The 22,961-nt window shown below is 41.4% G+C and overlaps 2 protein-coding genes across 2 annotated transcripts; one reads left to right on the forward strand and one right to left on the reverse strand.

Moving 5' to 3' along the window:
- The first annotated feature begins 187 nt into the window (after nucleotides 1-187).
- Nucleotides 188-4,741, forward strand: psmc2 (proteasome 26S subunit, ATPase 2). Its single transcript, XM_084345429.1, has 12 exons — nucleotides 188-378; nucleotides 689-726; nucleotides 847-928; nucleotides 1,046-1,145; nucleotides 1,752-1,883; nucleotides 1,977-2,049; nucleotides 2,247-2,342; nucleotides 2,509-2,673; nucleotides 2,766-2,853; nucleotides 3,196-3,398; nucleotides 3,526-3,622; nucleotides 4,451-4,741. Exons 1-12 carry the CDS (start codon nucleotides 309-311, stop codon nucleotides 4,606-4,608), a joined length of 1,302 nt encoding a protein of 433 aa, XP_084201555.1. The 5' UTR covers nucleotides 188-308; the 3' UTR covers nucleotides 4,609-4,741.
- Nucleotides 4,684-21,029, reverse strand: slc26a5 (solute carrier family 26 member 5). Its single transcript, XM_084345426.1, has 18 exons — nucleotides 20,875-21,029; nucleotides 19,151-19,427; nucleotides 17,656-17,795; nucleotides 17,084-17,194; nucleotides 13,824-14,002; nucleotides 13,397-13,561; nucleotides 12,689-12,924; nucleotides 12,371-12,518; nucleotides 10,864-10,977; nucleotides 10,691-10,768; nucleotides 10,384-10,479; nucleotides 9,324-9,430; nucleotides 9,025-9,094; nucleotides 8,822-8,914; nucleotides 7,161-7,265; nucleotides 6,601-6,807; nucleotides 6,355-6,409; nucleotides 4,684-5,653 (listed from the first exon to the last, which is right to left on the reverse strand). The coding sequence occupies exons 2-18, from the start codon at nucleotides 19,291-19,293 to the stop codon at nucleotides 5,511-5,513; spliced, it is 2,190 nt and encodes a 729-aa protein (XP_084201552.1). The 5' UTR covers nucleotides 19,294-19,427; nucleotides 20,875-21,029; the 3' UTR covers nucleotides 4,684-5,510.
- Between the last annotated feature and the right edge of the window lie 1,932 nt (nucleotides 21,030-22,961).

The raw sequence follows: 22,961 nt of genomic DNA on the forward strand, positions 1-22,961 counted from the left end.
TTTCGTTCCGCACGTCCGTAATACGCGTTTCATTAGGCGGCGCCTCCTCGCTGGAGCCCCACTCATATTAATTGAACATTCGCAACATTTGACTCATATTTACAACTGAGACTTAAATAATTATACGAGCGTTGTTGATGTGACAAAATATAAGTTTTATTGGTGGTACAGGCTCAATAAAGTTCCGACCTGTATTTCCGGTGACTGGCACACAGCGGCGGAAACTCAAAGCTGCTGTGTAATGGTACAGTTTGGTTGCCGAAGCAGCTCGGGCTATTTGTGAGAAACAGTTTCTTCCCTGATTTAAAATGCCGGACTATTTGGGAGACGACCAAAGGAAAACTAAAGAAGAGGAAAAGGATGACGCACCTATCAGAGGTAACCGCTTTATCTGAAACTGTAAATGAACTTCGCTTCAATGTTCTTTGCTAAAAGGAACGTCGACATTAGCTTACGTAGCTAACTTAACGTTAGCTCTGTTCTTTGAACAAACTGCTAGTATTTAGCACCTACTCACCAAACTGCAATGGTTTGGTAAATGTAACATTTAAGGTGTTTGCAGTCAAAGCAATAACTATAATACGCGTTACCATGATGAAATAAACGGCATTGCTCAGTTCGACAACAATGCTAGCGGCCCACTGACAGTCAGAGTGCAGACTCATTCATGTTGTTTTCATCTTTACAGCTTTGGATGAAGGAGACATCGCTCTGCTGAAAACATATGTAAGTATGACCTGAGTAATATAGGTTGTGATCCACCTGTGAAAGCGGTGGGATTGCTTACATTAGCATTAGTATTAATTCAAGGTTGTTCTAATGTGGTGCTTGTCTGTTCATCGTCAGGGTCAAAGCACCTACTCCAGACAGATCAAACAAGTGGAAGATGACATCCAGCAGCTGCTCAAAAAGATCAACGAGCTCACAGGTGAGTGAGGAAAAACCATAGATGGTTTAATTGACACATTTATTGGCCTTACTCAGATTTTCTCGGTTAACCAGTGGCTTCACATGTCCTGACTGGATGTTTTTTTGGCTTTGACAGGCATTAAGGAGTCGGACACAGGCCTGGCTCCACCAGCACTCTGGGATCTGGCTGCTGACAAACAGACTCTGCAGAGCGAACAGCCGCTCCAGGTAGCAAGGTAAAGCAAACTGATGCATGTGTGTTTTTGAGTCTGTGTGGGAATGATCAAGATACTGTGGCAGTATTTTTGAATAAGACTGTTTTTGCTTTTTGTGAGGAAAAACACTGCATGGCCTGGCTTTAGAAAGTATTTAATCTTAAAAACAAAATACTATATTATATGTATTCCCATTCTTTTTTTGAGCTACTACATATTTTCACAAACCAGTACCTTGTTAAAGTTAACTTCCTCATTATTCCCACTGCATTCATCTGAGAACTTCTCTGTCAAACTAAAAGTATAAAATTCATTCCACCTCAAATCCTGATGAATAAACTGGTAACACTTCATAATAACCATCATTAATAGTTTGTGAATCTGTAGTTAATTGTTTAATGGTTATTTCACCATAAAACAAACAATAAAATGCTTTATAAACTATTTATTTAGCAATTGTAAAGCTTTATAGACATCAGTTGCGACTTTGTAATGGCCATCCAAATAATGTTTATAGATGAACTACACAGTATGGTATTACAGTGTTGCTGCATATTCTGAAATGATTTTCATAGACAGTGTGTTACCTTTTGTAATCCCCTCTGTTTCTGTGTATTATTTAAACAGATGCACAAAGATCATCAACGCCGACTCCGAGGACCCCAAATACATCATCAATGTGAAACAGTTTGCCAAGTTCGTGGTGGACCTGAGCGACCAAGTGGCCCCGACTGACATCGAGGAGGGCATGAGAGTCGGGTGAGGCAGAAGTTTTTATTAAAATGGCTCACATTTATGTGTGATGTCTAGTGAAACAATCTGCTAAATGTAGTGTCTCTTCTGCTCTTCCAGTGTCGATAGAAACAAGTATCAGATCCACATTCCTCTGCCGCCTAAGATCGACCCAACTGTCACCATGATGCAGGTATGAATCCACTAGGGGATCAAATTCTGAGAGCAACAATATTTTCAAGAAATCTGTGGAATTATCTGACTTTTTCTAGTTTGATTTTTGAGAATCAACAGCTTTTCACTAAAATTGCATAAAAATTGAAGTGTGGCCTCTTGCAATTTCCAAAATAAGCTGCAGTGCGAGTCCTTATTTTTTTCCTCATGTTGTAGGTGGAGGAGAAGCCTGATGTGACCTACAGTGATGTTGGTGGATGTAAGGAGCAGATTGAGAAGCTGAGAGAAGTGGTCGAGACCCCCCTGCTCCATGTGAGTGTTCACAAATGAAGAAAATCCCACATCTAAATCACTGCCAGAGTTTTTCATGGTCACAGCATTCACCCAGACTCGGATGAACATGGATAGATCTAACAGCTCTTCCCTGCCATGCCTCCAATTCTGATCATTTTCTTTGTCTTTGTCCTCTGCTCACCAGCCTGAGAGGTTTGTCAATCTGGGCATTGAGCCTCCTAAAGGCGTGCTGCTGTTCGGGCCGCCCGGCACAGGAAAGACCCTGTGCGCCCGTGCCGTGGCCAACAGGACGGACGCCTGCTTCATCAGGGTCATCGGCTCCGAGCTCGTGCAGAAATATGTTGGAGAGGTGAGTGTGGGAAGAGTTTGAGAAACACACCGGGCAAAAATAGCAGCTGGATAGATTCTGAGTCCTGATGAATGTAAACATCCATTTTGTAGGGAGCCAGGATGGTGAGAGAACTGTTTGAGATGGCCAGAACTAAGAAGGCTTGTCTGATCTTCTTTGATGAAATTGATGCCATTGGAGGTAAGGATATTCACAGTACATTTTCTCTAGTATGTCTGTGTTAAGTTCCTTTCAGAATGGTGCAAACCCACTATTCTCAACCTGTGGTATGAGTGTCACTGGTGTTATGTGAACGTGCGCACACGTCATCCACGATTAGTTACAAGCTAAACTCAAAAACTGATGGCAAGATGGTAAGTGAAGGTAAATAAAATGTTCAAAAACACTAAAAACAGGGAAGAGAAGTGTGGAGCAGGAGGAGAGTATTTCAAGCAGCCTGTTCAAACTGAAGCTGATGACAGTAAACCGAGGACGAGTGCACGAGGTCAATAACATGAAAACTTGTCATCTTGAACCTGCCAGGTGCTCGTTTTGATGACGGTGCTGGTGGAGACAATGAGGTCCAGAGGACTATGCTGGAGCTCATCAACCAGCTGGATGGCTTCGACCCTCGAGGCAACATCAAAGTGCTGATGGCCACCAACAGACCGGACACACTGGACCCGGCCCTCATGAGACCTGGACGTCTGGATAGGAAGATCGAGTTCAGCCTGCCCGACCTGGAGGTGAGTGTTCTCAAGATACAAAGACATATTCTCTTAAATCCGCCATGAAACTTCACAATGTGATTAGGGATCGTCTTCCTTCTGTTTATGAACCCATAGTCTAACCCCTGTTTGTTCTGTGTTTCAGGGTCGCACACACATCTTTAAGATCCATGCCCGCTCTATGAGTGTGGAGAGAGACATTCGTTTTGAGCTGCTGGCTCGCCTCTGTCCCAACAGCACCGGTAAGACTCATGGAGCATTCTGTCATTTGTTCTCTAAAGACACACCTTCTCTCTACATTTTCCTACTTCAACATCTTCCTCCTCATCTATATACATATTAAAACTGCCTCTTTTCTTCCCCTCCATTTTACATGAGTTTATCCTCCTTCCTGTTCTGAAATGATCACTCCAGGGTCAGTGGTCAACCTCCTAGTTACTCCAGTCAACAGTTACAAATTTGCCCCCATTTGTTCACTTGTGTAGTACTCATGTCTGGCCACAAGGCTGCACTGTAACATATTGTTGCCATCTCACTTCTATCTTTAAGGTTGATAGGGGTTACACTGTCACAGAGCTTAAAACAGACCTGTGTGTGTCCTGAGAACTTGATGTTCTGGAGATGCATGGTTTTCACAGGACAGATTATGATTATGGGGAAATCTTATTTTACTTCAGCCAACAGATTATCTCAGCTGTGAGCTCCTTAATGTCAACCAAGGCAGCAAAATGAATTGAAATATTATCGAAATCTTATAATGGCCAATCACAATTGCTGAAGCTTTTTTGATAAGTTTGATACGTAAACTGTGACAAAATAGTGCTATAATCAAGTACTGTACAATGTGAAATCATCATTTTAATTTTCTTCAATGAAAATAAAAATATTCACCATTTCTTTTACCATATTGTGAAGCCATAATTTCAATTTCATTTATACTTTCCTGTATGACCATAGAAACACTAAAACTTGAGGGTATTGCTACATGACTGGCTGAGCTTGTCCACATTATTTCTTGCTGGTCCTGAAAGATGTTCTGTAAGCACAATTTGATTTGTGTTTCCTGTTAGGCGCTGAGATCCGCAGTGTGTGCACAGAGGCAGGCATGTTCGCCATCAGAGCTCGCCGGAAGATCGCCACAGAGAAAGACTTCCTGGAGGCCGTTAACAAGGTCATCAAGTCCTACGCCAAGTTTAGCGCCACCCCCAGATACATGACCTACAACTAAGTGTGTGTGTGAGAGAGAGAGAGTTAACTCTTTGGCTTTTTACTGTCAAAAGAAGCAGAGAACTGAGTCAAAAAATCTTGTCCTTTTGTTGTCATTCTTGTTCACTTATAAATAAAGTTTATTCCAGAATTGAGTCTCACTGCTTTCTTTTGTTACATGTTGTAAAATAACCACATGGAAACTTCTAAGGCCTCCTGTATATACGACACAAAAAATAACTTTCAAAAAATAGAACATTTGTTATGCTAAAATGTGCACTGACAGAACGTACAATACTACGTTAGTGTTGCACTCAGACGAACAGTACGCAAAATGAACTTTGACAAATATGGCAATGCTAAATAACCAACTTTAGCACTTTTGCTGGTTTAAAAACACAATTACACAAACATACAGCTGAAAATACACTCTAATCCATCAGCACACGTCTCAGTAACCATGAACATCTGATACAGCATGATAATGACAGGCAGCTACTAATCAGTGTCACACAGCACAGTGTCCACAAATTGGACTCTTACAGAAATCGTTCTAACAAGGTCATTTGGACCAGAGCAGCAGTTTACTGTGAAATGCATCTCTCCCAGAAGAGTGGTGAGAGCTTGAACAGAACTACAAAAATACTTAAAAAGTGCACATCTAGACAATCCACTCAAGAGAGGATGCAGAGGAGTAAGGCTGTAGGAATGTCACCTGGAAATCCTGAATTTCTGATTGGATAAAAGCCTCAAACCTGCCCTATCTCTCGCTTCTCAGGGCACTTTGGAGTTAACAAGGTTGTCAGACTGTTGTGAAGGGAAAACATCCACCTGAGTCTATTCAATATGAATGATTGTTCAGCTCGATGTTCACATCAGTGGAGTTCATGGCTCCTACAGGTGGGTGCGAGGTGACATCTCCCGTCAGGTTGTTCCATTGGTCGGAGAAGCTTGGGAGTGTGAGTGTTGACAGCGTAGCACAGCATCGTGGACAGTGGGGAACACCATCTCTGGAGTCATGATCCCGGTGAAAAACTGTAGGGCGTCCAGCTCAGACAGAAGGGTTCCTTGTAGATCGAAGCAGAAATACAAGATCAGTGGGACCAGATGAGCACTGTGTTCTCATATTCCAGTATTATGTGAAGCTATTCCCACAAGTCATTGCTGTACCATGTGTATTAAGGAACCTTATCACAGCCCACCCATCAGAGATGAGAAAGAGGAGAGAACCGAAGTTTCTGTTATCTGCTGATTTCAGTAAGGAGGTTGACCTGAATTTAAACACATGTGGCTCATGCCACTGCTTGCGAGCTTAGAGCTGGTGTCAAGTGAAGTAATCTGGCTGTTCATAGACAAGGTGATGTTGTAATTACACAACTAGACAAAATATATGACAGGTCCAGTTGTTTTTAGACATTTACATGCAGAAATATTACATATTGTATCTTTAAAAAGCTTGAATCGCAGTTTTTTTTCTTAAAAAATGATTCAATTAATGAATTATCAAATGGTTGACTATTAATTAAAATCAGTGACAACTAATCAATTAATTGTTCCAGCTCTAATAAAATACGACCAAACAATAATTGATAGATCTGTTTTATAAATGCCTTTGCATCTGAACTGGGATCCTATTAATCACAAAATGATCCAGGTTAGTCTGCATGTAAATATGACCAGTGACATTCTTCCAGATTCACACAGTTACAGGAGCAATTACTACAGTTAAGCTTGTAACCAATAAAGAAAAGTGGTAATGATTACTCACTGTTGCAGCCGGCTACGACCACTCTAACGTCCACAGCTGCATATTCCTTCATAACCTGCAGAGACAGAGAGTGACTTACTCACTGAGGTCAAATCCTCAACATCAGGATGCAACACACACGCATTCTTGAACTGACACTGTGGCAGCACAAGAATTAAACTTCAGAGCATTAACATCTACGCTTGTTGTTATAGTGAACCAGGTACTGAAAATATCCTCAGTTGAGAGGAAAAAGGGGGGAAGAACCTGTTTGATGGCTTTGGCTCCCACTGAATCAATGAAGCTGGCTGACGTCCAGTCCAAGATGATGGTGTGAACGGTGCAGAGAGGCTCAATGAAGACAGCCTCCTCCAGGTCTGACTCGCTGTGTCTGTCCTCCAGCTGGCCGTTCCTCTGCTCCTCCGCCACATTGTTATGGGACAAAACCTCATGGGTCACTCCCTGCTCTTCATACTGGAACCAAACAAAGAGAAGGATTCTTCATGACAGGAATTCAACAAGCCACAACGTGTATCAGGTTGTCATTTTTGTGTATTTTTTGATCCAACTGCAGAGAGCTGGAGTCACACAAGTGCAAATTCTACACACAGATATACATGTGAAAGCTTGTCTTGACAAAATTCAATCACAGCCTTTCAGTGCCACTGAGGTGAAGAAACATCGCCCATTAAACCTCTTTTCCAATCCCTCCAAAAGTTACACAAGCCCCTGGACACACATATAGCAGCATGCTGCATATTTACACTGTCAACAAAGCTGACTGTGCATATACACAACAAGCCACATGGCAGAGAACACAGCCTCACCTTGGCACAGATCTTCAATGGAGTGCTGTTGTTGCCGTTGGCCTTCTCCTTCTGTTTCTTTCTGGCTTTTCGAGCAGCTTGTAAGTCCTCAGGGTTTACTCCCGTCTGTAAACACGTCATCAGTGGCAGCAGACAGGTCAAACACTTTGTAAATTACAGCATTGTTCCAACATGCACTTCCTGTTCATGCTTATATGGCTCTGAAAATAATCTGATAAGGAAAAAAATATAGATTCCTGTATCTTTGTTATGTTTGTAGCCCTTTTAGAAAGGTGCATTCTTACACAAACTTAAAGAACAAAACAAACACTGACTTTAGGGCCAATGGCCACAAAGTACATCTAATGATAACTTGTATACACAAGACAACAAGAGAGAGCGATACAACGTACTTTAATTGAACACATTCTAATGTCCTGCATAATAACCACCAACTGCTTCTTTTACATTTTTTTGTGTAATGGGTCATTTCCAACAAATGATCTTGAAATCTAGCGGTATTATTTTGTCCTTTAACTTTTTTGAGGTGAAAGTAAAGACAGGAAAACTACAGCCATGATTTAATTTAAGTTTAATTTAAATGTAACCCGGTTAAAGGAAATCAGCTACTTGATGTTGCATTTTGAGTTATTTTATTTCTTCCAGGCTGCAGTAGACTCACCAGTATCTTTTCAAAAGCCATTTTAAAATCACCACAGTTAAGTTGAATCAGTTTTAGTCTTATACAGTCAAAACAGATTATTAGTTTATCACTTATAATCTGTGCTGCCATTTATCACTATGTAGATATGCCAGAAATCTCTTTGTTAGCATTCATGTTGATGATAAGAGAAGACTGATGTCACACTAATGTCTGTATGCTAAATATGAGAGCAACTGCCAACAGCAAGTTAGCTTAGCTTAGCATAAAGAGTGGAAGCAGAGCCAGTGTGCTAGCCTGGCTCTGTCCAAAGGTGATACATACCCATATCCATAAAGCTGTAGCTTCATATTTTACTACACGGATCTGAGATTTTCACCTCTAAATCCCACACAGAAGTGCAGTCATACTGTCAACCTTATTTTTACACATGGATTTATTTAATTTATTTAATTGAGTTCATATCTTTCTTTTTAGGCTTGGCTGTTTTTTTTTCTGTGTGTATCACACCAACAGATTATAATGGTTTCTCATTTATCTACATGTTCTAACCTAAAATCATTATGCATCTAGGAAACTGAGTCAACTGTATCCAAAATGCATATGGGTGTTCTCTACATATATCATTTTCTTATTTTATTATAGTATAAACTGTGTAAAAGCCTGAACTTCTGCAGGTTTGGGTTTAAGTACTTGTTGCGTTGACAACCGCTTGATCGACATAGACAACACACATCAGAGGATGTCTGTTAATGTCACATTCCAACTGTGTGCTCACAGCCAAGTTGGCTTCACATTCATTTAATTACATGTCTCTTTGTACCAGTAGCGATTTCCACATAGCGCCAACAATGTCCGTTAATTCTAGACTTCAGTGCACAACCTGGTCAAAACCAGTTTAACTCCATGACTGCAAATGTTTCTAGTAGTCCTCTGCTCTGAAGAAGCAATTTACATACAGCACATTTCTTAAACATTTAGTACAGTACTCCATAAACACACACACAATGGTTAGGATTACCTTCTCCTTGAGGGTGTTCACATAAAGGTCACTGTTAGCAAAGTAGATTGAAGAGTTGGAGTGGAAAATCTTAATCCCCTCGTATTCAGCCGCCTGGGAACAAAAACACCAATTGCAGGTGTTCAGAATTCAGGCCAACAGACTTAGTGCGACATTTCCAGCCTGCATTCAGACTGTAGTGTTTTCTACTCTAACAGACTCACCTCTTCATACTCGTCCACATCACAGTACAGCCCCGTGCCGGAAACATGACCCAGGACAGCACTTTTGGGGCTGAAAGAGACATACAAAGGTCAGAAACACTTAGTCAGTTAAATAACTTTTACATTAAATTCTCCTGTTAGCAGGCCTGGAGCAGCGTCCATACCCGTTCATACAAATGTATTTACATTCTATGATATGTGGCATCATGTTTATTCAGAGAAAAAAGTGAATATGATGTGATGGAAACAAAATACAAACACATTTGGACTAACAACAAGCATCTGTCTATTTTCAGCACCTCTGTGTTCTGTAGATGACTGTTATTATGGTGAACGCGACGGCCACCAGGAGGCCGTAATCCAGACCCAACAGCACAGACGCCACAAAGGCTACCAGCCAGATGGCCTGAGAGAGAAAACGGGAAGAAACGGAAATAAACAGACAGAAAGTGTTACAGCTGCGTCCTATTTTCTTCATCAGATGGAGAAAAACAAGGCGTTTTTATTTTTATTGGTCACGCTAACATCGCTGCTATCATCATCTCTCAGGCAACATTATCTCATGTGCCTTCAGTAACAAGAGACAAGTCACATTTAATCTTATATTGAGCTTTTGTTATTTCAAAATCATGCATGAAGAACCTTAAAACAATAGTTTGTATCCCTTTAACATTGTTGAAACCTTTACATCAGCTAAAATCACAAAGTAAAGATTCAAAATCTACAGTCGCATCATGTCTATAAGGTCATTTCTCTACATTGTTCTCTTTCCAAGGTGGACTATGACGTCTAACTGAACCGTGATTAGATTAATTGCTCTATCCTGTAAGATTCCTTCTGAAATTTGTGTGGCATCACAATCCAACTCGCAGATTGAGTTTTAAGGTCTAATCTATAAAACAGAAAAATAAGAAGTTTATCTTGTTTGTGCTGTACAGAACAAAACTGAACAAAATAATGGTGTAACTTTACAGTTCTTGGGGAGCACTACTGCATATGTAAAGAAAGTAGTAAAAAGCCTTTACGGCTCCATGTAATCTGATTGCCTCTCGTGATGTCACTCAATGGCTTGTATTGTTGGTAATGCAGGCTCCAGGTTTTACTTGTTTCACATACTACGTAGTACAAGACCTGCAAACAAACTTAAATTAACAGGCACAGTCTGGAACATTATGAAGACACATTCAAGTCAGTAATTTGTTGTTTTCAGATGTTCGGTTCTAAAGAAGGAGCATGTGTAGCTCATGGTAACAGCCTATTCTGAGAGAAGAGCTACCCATCAGTTTAAATCAGATCACCAAAAACCAAAGTGGACAAAAAAGTGCAGAGCAACACCCTGATAAGATTTGACAAACTGACCAGTTCAATCTTGCTGGTCCTCCACAGAGAAGGAATGTCTCTGAACTGTTTGAACATCCCCAACAGATTCACCATGATGATGGCAGCCAGTGCAGTCTGGGATACACAACAGAGGAGAATACAACATGACAACAGAACTATACACAAAAAAAAAGCTATTGGCAGTGATCTGATCTCATTAGGTGAAAAATGAAACTAGTTTTTGTTAACAGACCACAAATAAAAATAAAAAATGTCTGCAGCTGCATCTGTGATGCTGAGCTGCCAGACAGGAAGCTTGTGGCTCAGTGTTATCAGCTCCACCCACCTGAGGGAGCGGCTGGAAGACGAAACCAATGGCAACCACCACCAGCAGCACCACGAGAGACGACAGCAGCCCTGCGATCTGAACACACAGAAAGTGATAACTGCGTCACCTCTCATTGTCATTGTAATCTCTGCTGTAGAGAAAGTGTGTGTGTGTGTGTGTTTGTGTGTCACCTGTGTTTTTCCACCAGTGCTCTCCTGCACCAGGCTCCTTGACATGGAGCACGTGATGGCGAAGGTTTGGAAAAAAGAGCTGATGAAGTTGCACAGACCGAGGGCAATCAGCTCCTGAAACACAGCACAGTGTCACAGACTGACATGACTTCCCATACCTAACTGATATTGTCAAATGCAACATATACAGTGAATTATGGTCGTGTCAGTATTTAGTTAACTACTGGGATTCTGCTTGTGAATCCTTTTGACTTGTGTTCACATGCTCCAGCATTGTAAAGCACAACAAACCTAATACAAAAACACAAGGTCCTTTCCACCATGGCTCAGACTTTCTAACTCCTGACCCTGTCATATCCCCATACTGGCCGACACTGTTCCTACCATCCATCTGCTTATGCATCTTGCGTATGTGTAAAGTTAATGTATGGGGATGTGCACAACCGATACTTCAAACGGAAGCAGGATACGCGAGCCAGCCCTCATGCATACCAGAAGACATTGTTAAAAGCAGGTACATCAGGTACATCTAGGTACATCTTAGGGCCATAGAGCTCAAGGCTGATTTATGGTTGCACGTAAGCTCTACACTGAGCAAACGCTGTAACCAATGTAATTGGCCAATGCTGTAGTGAGCATTTATACATATGCGCTGGCGTGGCTGCATTGCTGGCAGTGGGCAGATTCCGGCTGTATTTTCCCCTTTAAATACCAGAGACACTCCGGCAGGGAAAAGCAGTTCTGGAGGAGAAGTATAACCCAAGAAGAGCATCAGCTGGCCACTCAGGAGGGACTGCAACAGCTGAAGAGAGCAGTGTGTTTATTGGGGAAACTACAGGTCACAATCCCCTGTATTAGCACCGCGGCTAAGCACCAGAGGAGACGCTTCCAAGCAGAACAATCACAGTCGCTGCGATGTGCAGTTACATTTCTGGGGAGGTGCGGCATCGATTTTAACGTAGAGGCATAAATCAAGCTTTAGATGAAAACATGGTGGGTTGTGCCTGCTCAGGTCTGTGAGATCTGACCAATCAGAGCAGACTGGGCTTGTCAGACAGACACAAACTGTTAAATGAAACTGAGTGTTCAGATATAGACTGAATAGAGGTACTGCAGCAATGGACAGTATGAGAAAAATAATGTGTTTTTTGAACATTAAAGGATGTCTAGACCATGCAACCTAACTTTTTTGTGTGCATGTGTTGTGGACTGAGACAGCGCACTGCTTTTCCTCACAACACAAATTCTCAACTTTACAGAAAGTTCATTGATCAGCACTGGAAACTGATTTATTCAAACTTTTAGAGGGCAAGTGTCTCATTCCACTGCACTTGTGTCAGCAATATTTTCACCGTGTGACGTCTTTAAAAAAGCAGAACAGAAACCGGTTTATTTTCATGCATAGAAAAAGGTCAGCTTTAACCAGGACAAGTCTAGCTGGAAAATCAGGTTTCTCAAAACCCCTGTCTCAGATAGATCTCTGCTTGTCTCACATGTCCAGACTCACCTGGTTGCCATCCACGCTGTAGCCGTGCTTCAGAGCAAAGATCTTGGCAAGTGAAGCACCCATTGAGAATCCTACAATCGCTACGGCAAAGGAATCTGTGACCAAATTGGGTAACAGAGAGAAATCCGGGAGGGAAGGAGGAAGAAGCCTGAGAACACATAAGATAAAGCTTGTAGTACATCCAGCACAAAGAGGGTAAAACCACAAATTTAACACAATGAGGAAACAAAACCAAGTTCTAAAATCCACTGACTAAAGGACAACCCTCTGAGACATCTTCAGAGACATTCCAGAAATTCACCTGAAAAAGCAACCTACCCTGTTGGTATCTTCCCAACCACACCCACACTGTAGTCTTCTGACAACAACAGGCCGTACGAGACGCCGGTTGACACAATGACCACGATAATCTCTCCAGGAATGGGAATGGGCAGTTTCTTCTTGAACCGCTCGTTGAGGTCTTTGATCACGTATAGGAAGACCAGGCAGACGAGGCCCAGGATGAGGGTGGTGACATTGGTGCTGGTGATGTCACTGATTACCGCCTTGACGCTCTGCAGCCAGGGAAAAAGGACAAAAAAACGCTCACTCAGAGTGCAAACCTCTGCTAAAGCCCAATAGTTCCCTTTTATTCAATCAGTCCTAATCACCGTTTGTACCTCTCTGAATCCCCATTATCTCAGTTTTACATTAGTGGTAGTTTCAGGTCTCTATGCCTATTTGCTACTGTATAGCAGCTGGAAAAAGACTAGCCTCTATAACTACATATTAAAAGATCTTGATTTTTTAATCAGGATCCTCATCAAAATCAGCCACCTAAACACACCTGATTATTTTCATAAAGATCCCTGCATTATTCCCTGAGAAATTAACAAAAATGTTGATCTCACAATGTAAAAAAAATGAGAAAAAAAACCCTGGATGCGTTCCTTTATTCAGATCTGCACCAAAAGTAAATGGGTCTATTATGGGCTGAGACCCATTTGCCATCCATGCTACAAACCCTCCATTGCTATTAAAACTCACAAAAATAACAGAGAGGGGTCCACTGAAGCGCTGTGTTTTCACCCCCAGCAGGTACTTAAGCTGAGAAACAACGACGTGCACAGCTGCTGCTGTGGTGAAGCCTCGCACCAGGGGCTCCGTGAGGTAGATCGCCACAAAGCCAAATCTGAGAAGGCCGAAGACAAACTGAAAGAAAGAGAAAAAAAATTGAAAGCATGAAATAAGAAAGAGGTAAGGCGATAAGAAAGAGCTAGTTTTGTTTCAAATAAAAACATCATTCAAGGTGTGGACACATCAACAGTGAATCAGACATCCTTTGGGTAAACAGTGATTTTGAGCGTGAGAAGATTTCAGAAAGCTGTATCACTTTACTGTAATGGTTAAACCACGTTACAGATTCTCTGTGGGAGGTGTGTGAGTGTGGTGGTTGTTTTTTTTTTATGCTGACCTGGATGATTCCCACCAGGGTCGTGAGCACAACGGCAACCTGCACCCGCTTGGCATCACGAGCCACCACGTCCACGATGGCAGACATGTTGGATCCGTTCGCAGGCAACATAAACATGGAGTCCGGGGCCTCCCTCACTGCTACGCCCCCAATCATCAGACTTATTACAGCAAAGGTGCCTGCAGATCACACACGCAAGACAGTTTATCAAACTTTATGTCTGAATCATGGAGTTCTTCATCTATCCAGGTTTGGTTCTACAGTATTCTGATGTCCACTGTAACTGTAGAATCATGCACCTAAACTGTGTGTGGGGGGTTTGTGCCCACATTTAGTGCAGTATCCCTTTGAAGGAAAAGGCCATCTTGTCCCACACTTAACCAGCAGCCCAGTTATTCACTCTCGCTCTCTGCCACAAGTTAAGAGATCGTAACTCCCAAAGCAACTTGATATCAGACTAAAGTTTGGGAAGAGGCCATTTTAGTCACACTAACTGCTTCCTGTTGTTAATTTAAGATCAAGTCTTTTGTTTTAAAGGTTGAGAAGGTTTGGTTTATTGTACCCATTTGTCTTCCTGGATGACCAGGAAGTCATATCAGATGAGGGGAGAGGGGTCAGTGACATTTTACAATCCTGCTGCTCATGTCAATTATGGACAAAGAGAGCATATCAAACCACCTTCTGAAGCAAATTGTGAATCTTCAGGGAGTTAATAAAGCTGACCCCCTGCGTGTGGGACAGAGACTGTTGGCATTTGGAGCTCATCATACTGTTCTTGGCGCTGACTGTGGAATGCAACCTGGCTGTGTGAAAAGGCCAGTGACTGTCTTAAAGACCACCAATTACTTAGCCAGGATTAATATAACAACATGGGAATGGGATTAGAACACCACAAGAATACATTTCCTTGAAATATTGTTTCAAAGATTGATTTTATGACAAAATGATGAAGCCATACTGACACTGATGAGAGTTTCTCCACCACTAGTGCTTAAAATACAGCCACGTGAGAGAGCAAGCAGCAGAAGAGAACAAAAAATGTAAGGAGAGTATCATTCCATACCAATTCACCTCAGACCTCATGGACTTTCTTGCAAAAAGTTCATATATAAACTTCTATTCATGGGACATAGCAAAATCTAAAATTCTACTCTTAATAACTTTTAAGTATTCTGCTGTGTCCGTTGGTCGGTTGGTTTGTCAGCAGCATCACACAAAAACTACACACATTTTCACCAAACTTGGATGGAGGATGCATCTCGGCCCAGAATAGACCCCATTAACTTTTGGTGCAGATCCACATAAAAGGGACGAATCCAGGAATTTTACTCTCACTTTCTTTAACATTGCAAAACCGGGTGTTTTTCCACATTTTTGTTCATTTGATTCGGGAATAATTCATTGATCTTGGGGAAAAAATACAATTTCATGCAGATTCAAATAAAAATCCGGATGTAACAGATTTAAATGTTTTATTCTATATTGGATCAGGCTTGTTTGAATAAAAGGGGACTGTTGGGCCTTGGCAAAGGTATGCACTCTACTGAGTGCCATTCTAGTTGCTCTAGTTGCTCTAGTTGCTCCATTCTAGTCTAGCTCAATACACATATTATTTCCCAATTTCAAACTTTTCTGAACTGATTTCTGACATAATCAACTAGTAGCATTTGACAATAAAGCAAATCTGGGCTAATCCCAACAGACACGGGTTTGGCCGGATTGCAAAATGGATTGCAACATACTCAGAAGAAGATAAAAGAGGGCAACCGTGATTCATTTCCTTATTAAGCAGTTTGACGTGATAGTGAGATCACAGTTTGTTTTATCACAAGTTTGGCTGAGTTGATGATGTTGAAAACTAGTTGAGTAAAGGCCAAACTTCGAAAATTCATAACAAAAAAGCATTTGGAGTGGTGCTTTAGTAGAGCTATGGGACTGTGTAAGGTTCCGTCAATTTTTATATTAATTCTTTTGTGAAAATCCAAGACATGAACTGGGAGAAGTTCTGAATTCTGGGTGAGTTGCATGGAATGACCCCCATTTTCACAGAACCTGTAGCACAGTCACATCTCTGTGTTTCAGAAACACATTTACCTCCAAACTGTGACTGCTGTATAATGTGTGTAAATATGTATACCCATAGTACATACAGTAGATAACTGTAGACCATTGCATTGGAACATTACGTCAAATGTTTGATCTTTATCAGTTTCACGGACATACAGTCTCTTATCAGTTTAGGCCTTCACTACAGGAAAATGGGGCAAAGTAATACCAAAACAAACACAGCAGCCCTCTGTCAATATCATCACGTCTGAACCATGGACAGATTTCACCTTAGCCCCACTTATTTACAGGCTAGGTGCTGTCCACTATGATAAGTGTGTGTATGTGTATCCCTCTGGTTGAAAAGGCCATGTTGCCCAGCACTTGAACAGCAGCCCAGTTATTCCCTCTCGCTCTCTGCCAGAAGTTAAGGGATCATCATTTCCAAAGCAACCTGTTTTCTGACTAGATTTGTGGCACAGGCAGTGAAGCCAACTGCTTCCTGTTGTTCATTTCACATCAGATCCTTTGTTTTTAAAAAGTTGAGCGGGTTTAGTTTGATGTGCCCATTCACCATGTGGAGATAACTTAGAGCTGACATTTGAGATGACTTGGCACCCCTTCTAGGAACGAAAGTACCCAGATGAGTGAGATGTCAGGGGTGGGGTCACGGAAATTTCACAATCCTGCTGCTCATGTCAGCTGAGGACACGGTTATCGCATTAGATTGAAAACATTTCCTCCACATGCAATCTCAAAGAAAACTTTATCTTTCATCTCATAATCTGGATCAGTCTGTAACTTGTTCAGACATTTAATTGAGCTGATACCGAGAAGACTGCTGTAGCCCCTGTGTGCGTGGGACAGAGACAGCTGGCAGTTTTAGCTGATCATGTGACTGTGAGGAGCAACCTAGATGTTTGAAAGGCCACTGACTGATCACTTTTTAAAAGCATATCCACCGTTATTATGTTGGAACATGGTGGATCACAACAAACACAGGATCAGGACACTCTTTCCCTGAAATATTATGCCACAAAAATGGTACAAAAGTTTGTTAATGTTTATCGTTTTCTTATTCTATGGCAGTCATTGCAATGTCTTTTTGCTGCCTTGTTCCTTCTACTGAATCTCCATCTTGGCTCCAGCCACAGCTTGTAGGAGGATATTTATGACCCAAATCCTCGACAGGAAGCTTTAAGTCAGTTTCTCACCTATGGATATATGTCTAGAAGTGCCAAAGAAGGTGTAGAGCAGGACTGGATAGAATGAGGAGTAGAGGCCATAAACTGGAGGCACAGCAGCCAACATAGCATAGGCCAGACCTGTGGAGTAGAGGAAAAGGACAGATGTTTAAAAAAAAACTCAACAGTCCCAGAAGCCAAGTGATTGCATCACAACCTCAGAGCTGCAGAGATACCAAAACAGAGACAGCGTGTCGCTGAAAGCAGCCCCTCTGGAGTTGGCAGCTGGCCCTTCTCATGTTTAATCTTTATGTCATTCCAGATGACTAGCCTGACAAAGTTAGCGTGTGGTTACTGTATGCACTGGAATACATAACATTGTTGGTTTAATTATTCTGTAAAAGTAATGTTTGCCAGGCTTCGAACATACAGATGGGTGACAAAGTGTCTTTCCAACACAGTACTCCACAACAGCTTTCATAGATTCGGTAGAGATCAACTCCAATCTTCTAAAAGTTATTCCCTCATTGGATGTTTTGAATTGAGTGCATGTCTGAACAGGACCTCAAGCAGTAGTGCAGCAGGGTCTGCAGGGCACTGACCTTGAGGGAGCTGCACAACTCCGGTGCTGAGACCTGAGACCACATCGGATAACAGGTACTGCTTGACTGGATAGGATGGCAGCCATGTTAGAATCGGCAGGAAGGTCAAAACCGCCGCCTTGGCCTTCTCTGATGAACACCTATGAAAGTAAACAAGTGGATGAATTTATGAGTTTGTAATAAAAAAGACAGATTTTTGTACGACAAAAATGCATCTTTTCAACTACAGAAGTCTTTCCTAGAATCCATGTTGTTTTTCAGCTGCAGTTCCTCGTGCCCCTAAAGGCCACACTTACAGATCATGATACAACATGTTCCTTTTCCTTACTAACGGCAAATATTTTTGCTTCACTCACCTGACTCCTAATCACCTGTGTACCCATACAGTCAGCACATCATTATGGGTAAACACTTGTTAATTCTCACAATCCTACCAAAAACAGATAATCACCATGAGAGAGATGGAACGGGTACGTTGAACAAGGAGTTCAACTCAACAAGAAGAATTATAAAAAAGATCATTCATGCCAGCACATGACAATGACAGGAGGATTTTCATGTTGTTCATACTTCCTTTAACACTGTTAGTTTTACCTAGATCCTAAAACAGCATAATATTTATGGAGATTTTTCTACATTCTAACTCTAACTTCAAATACAAGATGTTACTAGGGCGGTACAAGTAGAACTGGTATTGTAACTATAATGTAAAAGTCACATACCGATGCAGAAGTACACTGGTAGTCTGCCACATATATCATCTGTCTTTTGTCTGTTCGTACACTGGGAGGAGGGAGTGTGACTGTATAACAAAACTTCTAATGTTCTTCTACTTTGTGACGGGACAAACCCTCAAATAAACCTTATCAGGAATTGTGTCATTTCACATCCGAATACCGAGCCAGACGTTTTGACTCACTGTTCAAATACCCATAAAACACAGAGGACAGGTGAGCAAACGCACATTCTTAAAATGAATAAGGCTGCACCCAAAGTGTTTCCAGCTCATTTGCTAACACGATGCTGTAATCTGTCACCACATGCTACCATCATTCACGGAGGTCAGGAGGGACAGTCAGAAACTATTGATGCACGTTCATTTAGTTAATCACACAGTGTCAGACAGTTTCCCCTGTGACAGAGCAGGATTCCCTTCCAATGAACAAGCCGGAGGCAGGAGGAGAAGCATTTTGCATAAGAGTCAATCACTCATTAAATATCTTTGGACTGATATGAACATGAAACAATAAGTTTGAATATGTCACTTTGCACTCTGGGGAATTGTGATAAGCATTTTCACATTTTCTGACATTTTAAAGACTTAGCAATTATCAGTTAATGCACCCACAACATGTATGCTGTATAAGCTCATTTTTTATGATTAACTGATAAATCACTTTTGACTTGTATCAATATACCTACACTTATTCAATGATTTTCTGAACAGCACTTTAGCAGGACAAATCCAGAGGTAAATTCCTAAATCTAAACTTACCGGAAATGGTTTGCCAGCCTCTGTCGGAGGGTGGTGGAGTTTTCTTTGCGATGGAGAAGCTGCGACCGGAGGAAGGCTTCATCGTAGACCGGGCGATCTATCCTGTACATTAGCTGTGAGTCTGCAGCTTCTTCTGACTCCATGGCAATGGCAGGAGGCCTGACGTATAAGGTGTAGGTCTCTGGTGTTGTTTATCTCTCCTGCTTTTTCTTCTCGGTCATTGTTCTGTCTGGTTCTGTCCGCTCCAACTTCACCTGTCGGTCAGCACTTCCTCTTTCTGCTCAGGGGGAAAGAGAAAACAAGAAGGACGTTATTCCAACACTAACCGTTTGCCTTTTGGCTCACTACTGTTAAATGATAACAGGAGTGGGAATGATGATAGCCAACCAGGAATTTGAGTTTGTGCATTTTGGCGCAGATAAGAGAGACTGCAGTTGAATTTGCAAGGCTACCACCTAAGATGTTTTATCAGATTTTTAGCAAATATTTGGTGTTTGGCTAATGCATGAAACTGAATGGGTTGTATTACGTGTGATCTATGTTGGGACAAAGTCTGCTGTTAGCCAAAATCCACTGTGTACGTCAGAGTCATTTCTCTGAACAGCACTGCTGTCACATGCCTTTGTGTTTCGACATCTTTGGAACCAGGAAAGTATGCAAAATGTATGCATATGTTGTTTATCTTTGTGTTTTTTTACTGTACACAGTTTGTCAGTTGGACTCTCAGTCAGACAATAACAGGGACACCAACACAGGTGGTGTCTACGCATGACTTCCTGGTGAATTTACAGAAAGCTTCTCTCCCGTTACTGAAAAAGCTTTTATTCAGGTACAAACGTTCAGGGGGTTGGACGCAGTTTGTTTCATTCACCCATGACTAGCAAACTGACTCTTTTGGTTCTTTAGTTTTCAGGGGCCATAGATTCTAACTGTCTCAAAGCTAGGTTAGATATAGGATCAGTGAGTCAGGCAGACTAAACGTATTCAACTTAAACAACCCCCTCTGCCACTGCACTCTGCTTCAAATGGATGGAGAGGGGGGGAGATGCATTTTGGTCTTTTTGCTAACAGAGGAGATGGCATCCCCTCTCATCCTGCCTCATCCTGCCTGCTGCACATACAGAACATACTGTAGGTATTAGCAGATCTGCTGTTAAATGAACTGGTGATGCTAAAAACCTTTTAACGGCCATGCTTCTCTTTTAAGGTATACAAGTATGTAACATAAGAATTCATGTAGTGCCAGTGTGTGTTGAGTGTCCTATGTAACTGTTGTGTCCAAGTCAGAAAACGTACTGTACACTTTTATCATTTTAACTGTAACAATTCTGTCATAATGACACAGAAACCAAACCAGCTATCTTATGGTAGGATTTTTTTAAATGAATCACTTCTTGTTGATTCATGATGAGACCGGACTCATCAGTTCTCCTCACTCACTCAACTCTCTGACGTACAAACAGTTGAGCGCCTCGAGCCTCTTCCCGTTTCCTCTCCCAACCGTTAGCTAGCTAATATGATATTGATAAAGGACGAACGGTGACTTCATAAACTACAAACATGAGGACAGTAATGTTCGTAGTACAAGACCGAACCGGTGTCTAACTGTAGGCAGCTAGCGTGTCCTCGCTGTGACAGCACAGGAGAGGATTTTTTCCCCCCTGGCTCTCCGCAGTTCAGCGTTTAAGCTAACCTAAAGATGCTAGTAAAGACTTGGCTCTTACCTCAGTACTCCTCCAGCTCCTGGGGATGCTGCCGGCTGAAGGAGGATGTGCTTTTATAAAGCGACCTCCTGAGTTAAAGTTTAACAGGGACAACGTCCTTCGTGGACAGCAACCGCCGCTTATGATAGACCAGAGATAGGTAACACTGAAAGGATGGATTACTCTACAGTGGAATTCCCTCTCACCTTCCGGTCTGCAAAGATGGGTGTTGAGCCGCACGCATGCGCTCTCCTCTTGCACTCAAGCCAGTTTGTAGTCCCAAATGAAGTTGGTTTTTGAGCATTACTATTATTAGTTTTGACTGTCGTATGTCATGTAGGCTATGTGGTGTTCAGGTGCATGCTTAAATTAGGTTAAAATGTATACTGAGCAGCAGTGGAGATGGGCTTATTGAGCAAGTGTCTGCATATCATAGTTTGTTTTATCAAAACCTCTATTGTATATCTACAATCATTGCCAGTTGTGAGACACAGAGTCTCTTGGCACAGACAAAATGGCAACTGCACTGAGAGGGATAGCCTGACAGCCCCTCCTTTATTTAGAATTGCATGGATTTTCATATTTTATGTATTTCAATCAACAGTTCAATTTTATCTTGAGTATATTTTCTTTCCAGACGTGAAGATTTTAGCCATTCAAAGCCTTCTAGGTCACCTTGGACAGTATTCTGGTGAAGAAATAACTTTACTCCACCAGAAAGTCCTTATCTGGTATGTATCAAACCTCAGTACATAACACAACTGAAATGTGTTAGACACAATACACAGTATAAAATCAATATCTAAATGTCTGGTTAATCATGAAACCTTTCAATCTTATTTTTAAGACTCAGGCACAGATATTGATATGGTTGTCAACTTTAAATAGGCCTACAGATATTTAAACAGTCGTTGAAAAAATCCAAACAGACACTTCCACCCCATATGAACAGCCACCGATAGTGGTAGTTAGTTTGGTAAAATAAATAAATAAATAAATAAAAGTGCGGTTGGATTACATGAAAAATGTTATGATCAAATTTTAGGGATTTTGTGAGCCTGTAGTTTGTCGTACTCAAACCTAGTGTCAGAGTGAGAGCTCTTTGTCTCCTGTGGATCTCTGCTGGGCGATGATGACAGCAGCGCCTCGCTGCAGAGCTGTGACGTGGGGTGGTCACGGGGCTCCCTCTTGTGCTGTTTGTCTTCTCACGGTCCAAATTAAGATTTTGTTTGCCATTGTACTCATTCATTGTGTAAATGTAGCACATTTATATAATGATAATTAACAACGGTCTCACCCGTCTCCCGTCACGTAACACACTCAAAATCCATTTCCCGACACATAATGACAATGATTAGAAGGATGATGTAAGAACATGTCACACCACTTGTTTCTCAGTTACTGGTGCTGTTTAATATTTGGTATCTGCTCGGAAGGTGCTTTGCAGGAGGTGGAATGTAACTAAGTACATTTCCATAAGTACTGTACTTAACTACAAATTCTAGATACTTGTACCTGAGTGTTACCATTTTACCATTCTGCTTCTTATTCCACTACATTTGTCTGACAGCTTCAGTTAGGCTACTCGTTACTTTTGAGATTACAATTTTCCATACTCTTCCTGTCAATGTATCTCTAAATATATTAATGTATTTGCTTAATAATCCAAATCACTGTGCTCACAAGGCAGTGGCGCTACAAACATACTGTTTGATGATCTAGACCATATACAATACTTTGCTGTATAGATGAAACTACATAAAAGTATTTAAGCAGTAAATTAATGCAAACCTTTTAACTGCACAGTAAGTACTTTCACTTTAATACCTTAGTAGCCTAAATTTGGCAGGAAATACTCACATCCATTTACTTACTTAAAATGTGTAATATGTAAGAACTGGCCACCTCCAATATATACTGAAAACAAATAGACTTTCTTTTTCACTAAAATTCTTACGTTAATTCTTACTGTACCTTTAAGTAGAGGACCTGAGTACTTCTTCCACCTCTGCTGGATTAATCCTCAAACTCAGCAAACACCAAACCAACAAAATATCATAGTCACAAATAAAAAGTAGAAAAACTAAAATGGGGACATCAGGGCACGT

The sequence above is a fragment of the Pagrus pagrus genome, assembly GCF_965226575.1.
Source record: "Pagrus pagrus genome assembly, chromosome: 23".
Classification (NCBI taxonomy): domain Eukaryota; kingdom Metazoa; phylum Chordata; class Actinopteri; order Spariformes; family Sparidae; genus Pagrus; species Pagrus pagrus.

What these genes read in the sequence shown, in the direction of transcription:
- slc26a5 (XM_084345426.1), bottom strand. Translation starts at nt 19,293, where the DNA reads ATGGAGTCAGAAGAAGCTGCAGACTCACAGCTAATGTACAGGATAGAT. An exon ending in GGACCAGCAAGATTGAACTG is followed by an intron (nt 9,431 to 10,383) that starts GTCAGTTTGTCA and finishes TTTCTCTCTCAG; the next exon opens with GCCATCTGGCTGGTAGCCTT. An exon ending in ATGTGGACGAGTATGAAGAG is followed by an intron (nt 8,915 to 9,024) that starts GTGAGTCTGTTA and finishes TTTTGTTCCCAG; the next exon opens with GCGGCTGAATACGAGGGGAT.
- psmc2 (XM_084345429.1), top strand. Translation starts at nt 309, where the DNA reads ATGCCGGACTATTTGGGAGACGACCAAAGGAAAACTAAAGAAGAGGAA. An exon ending in TCGAGACCCCCCTGCTCCAT is followed by an intron (nt 2,343 to 2,508) that starts GTGAGTGTTCAC and finishes TCTGCTCACCAG; the next exon opens with CCTGAGAGGTTTGTCAATCT. An exon ending in TGCAGAAATATGTTGGAGAG is followed by an intron (nt 2,674 to 2,765) that starts GTGAGTGTGGGA and finishes TCCATTTTGTAG; the next exon opens with GGAGCCAGGATGGTGAGAGA.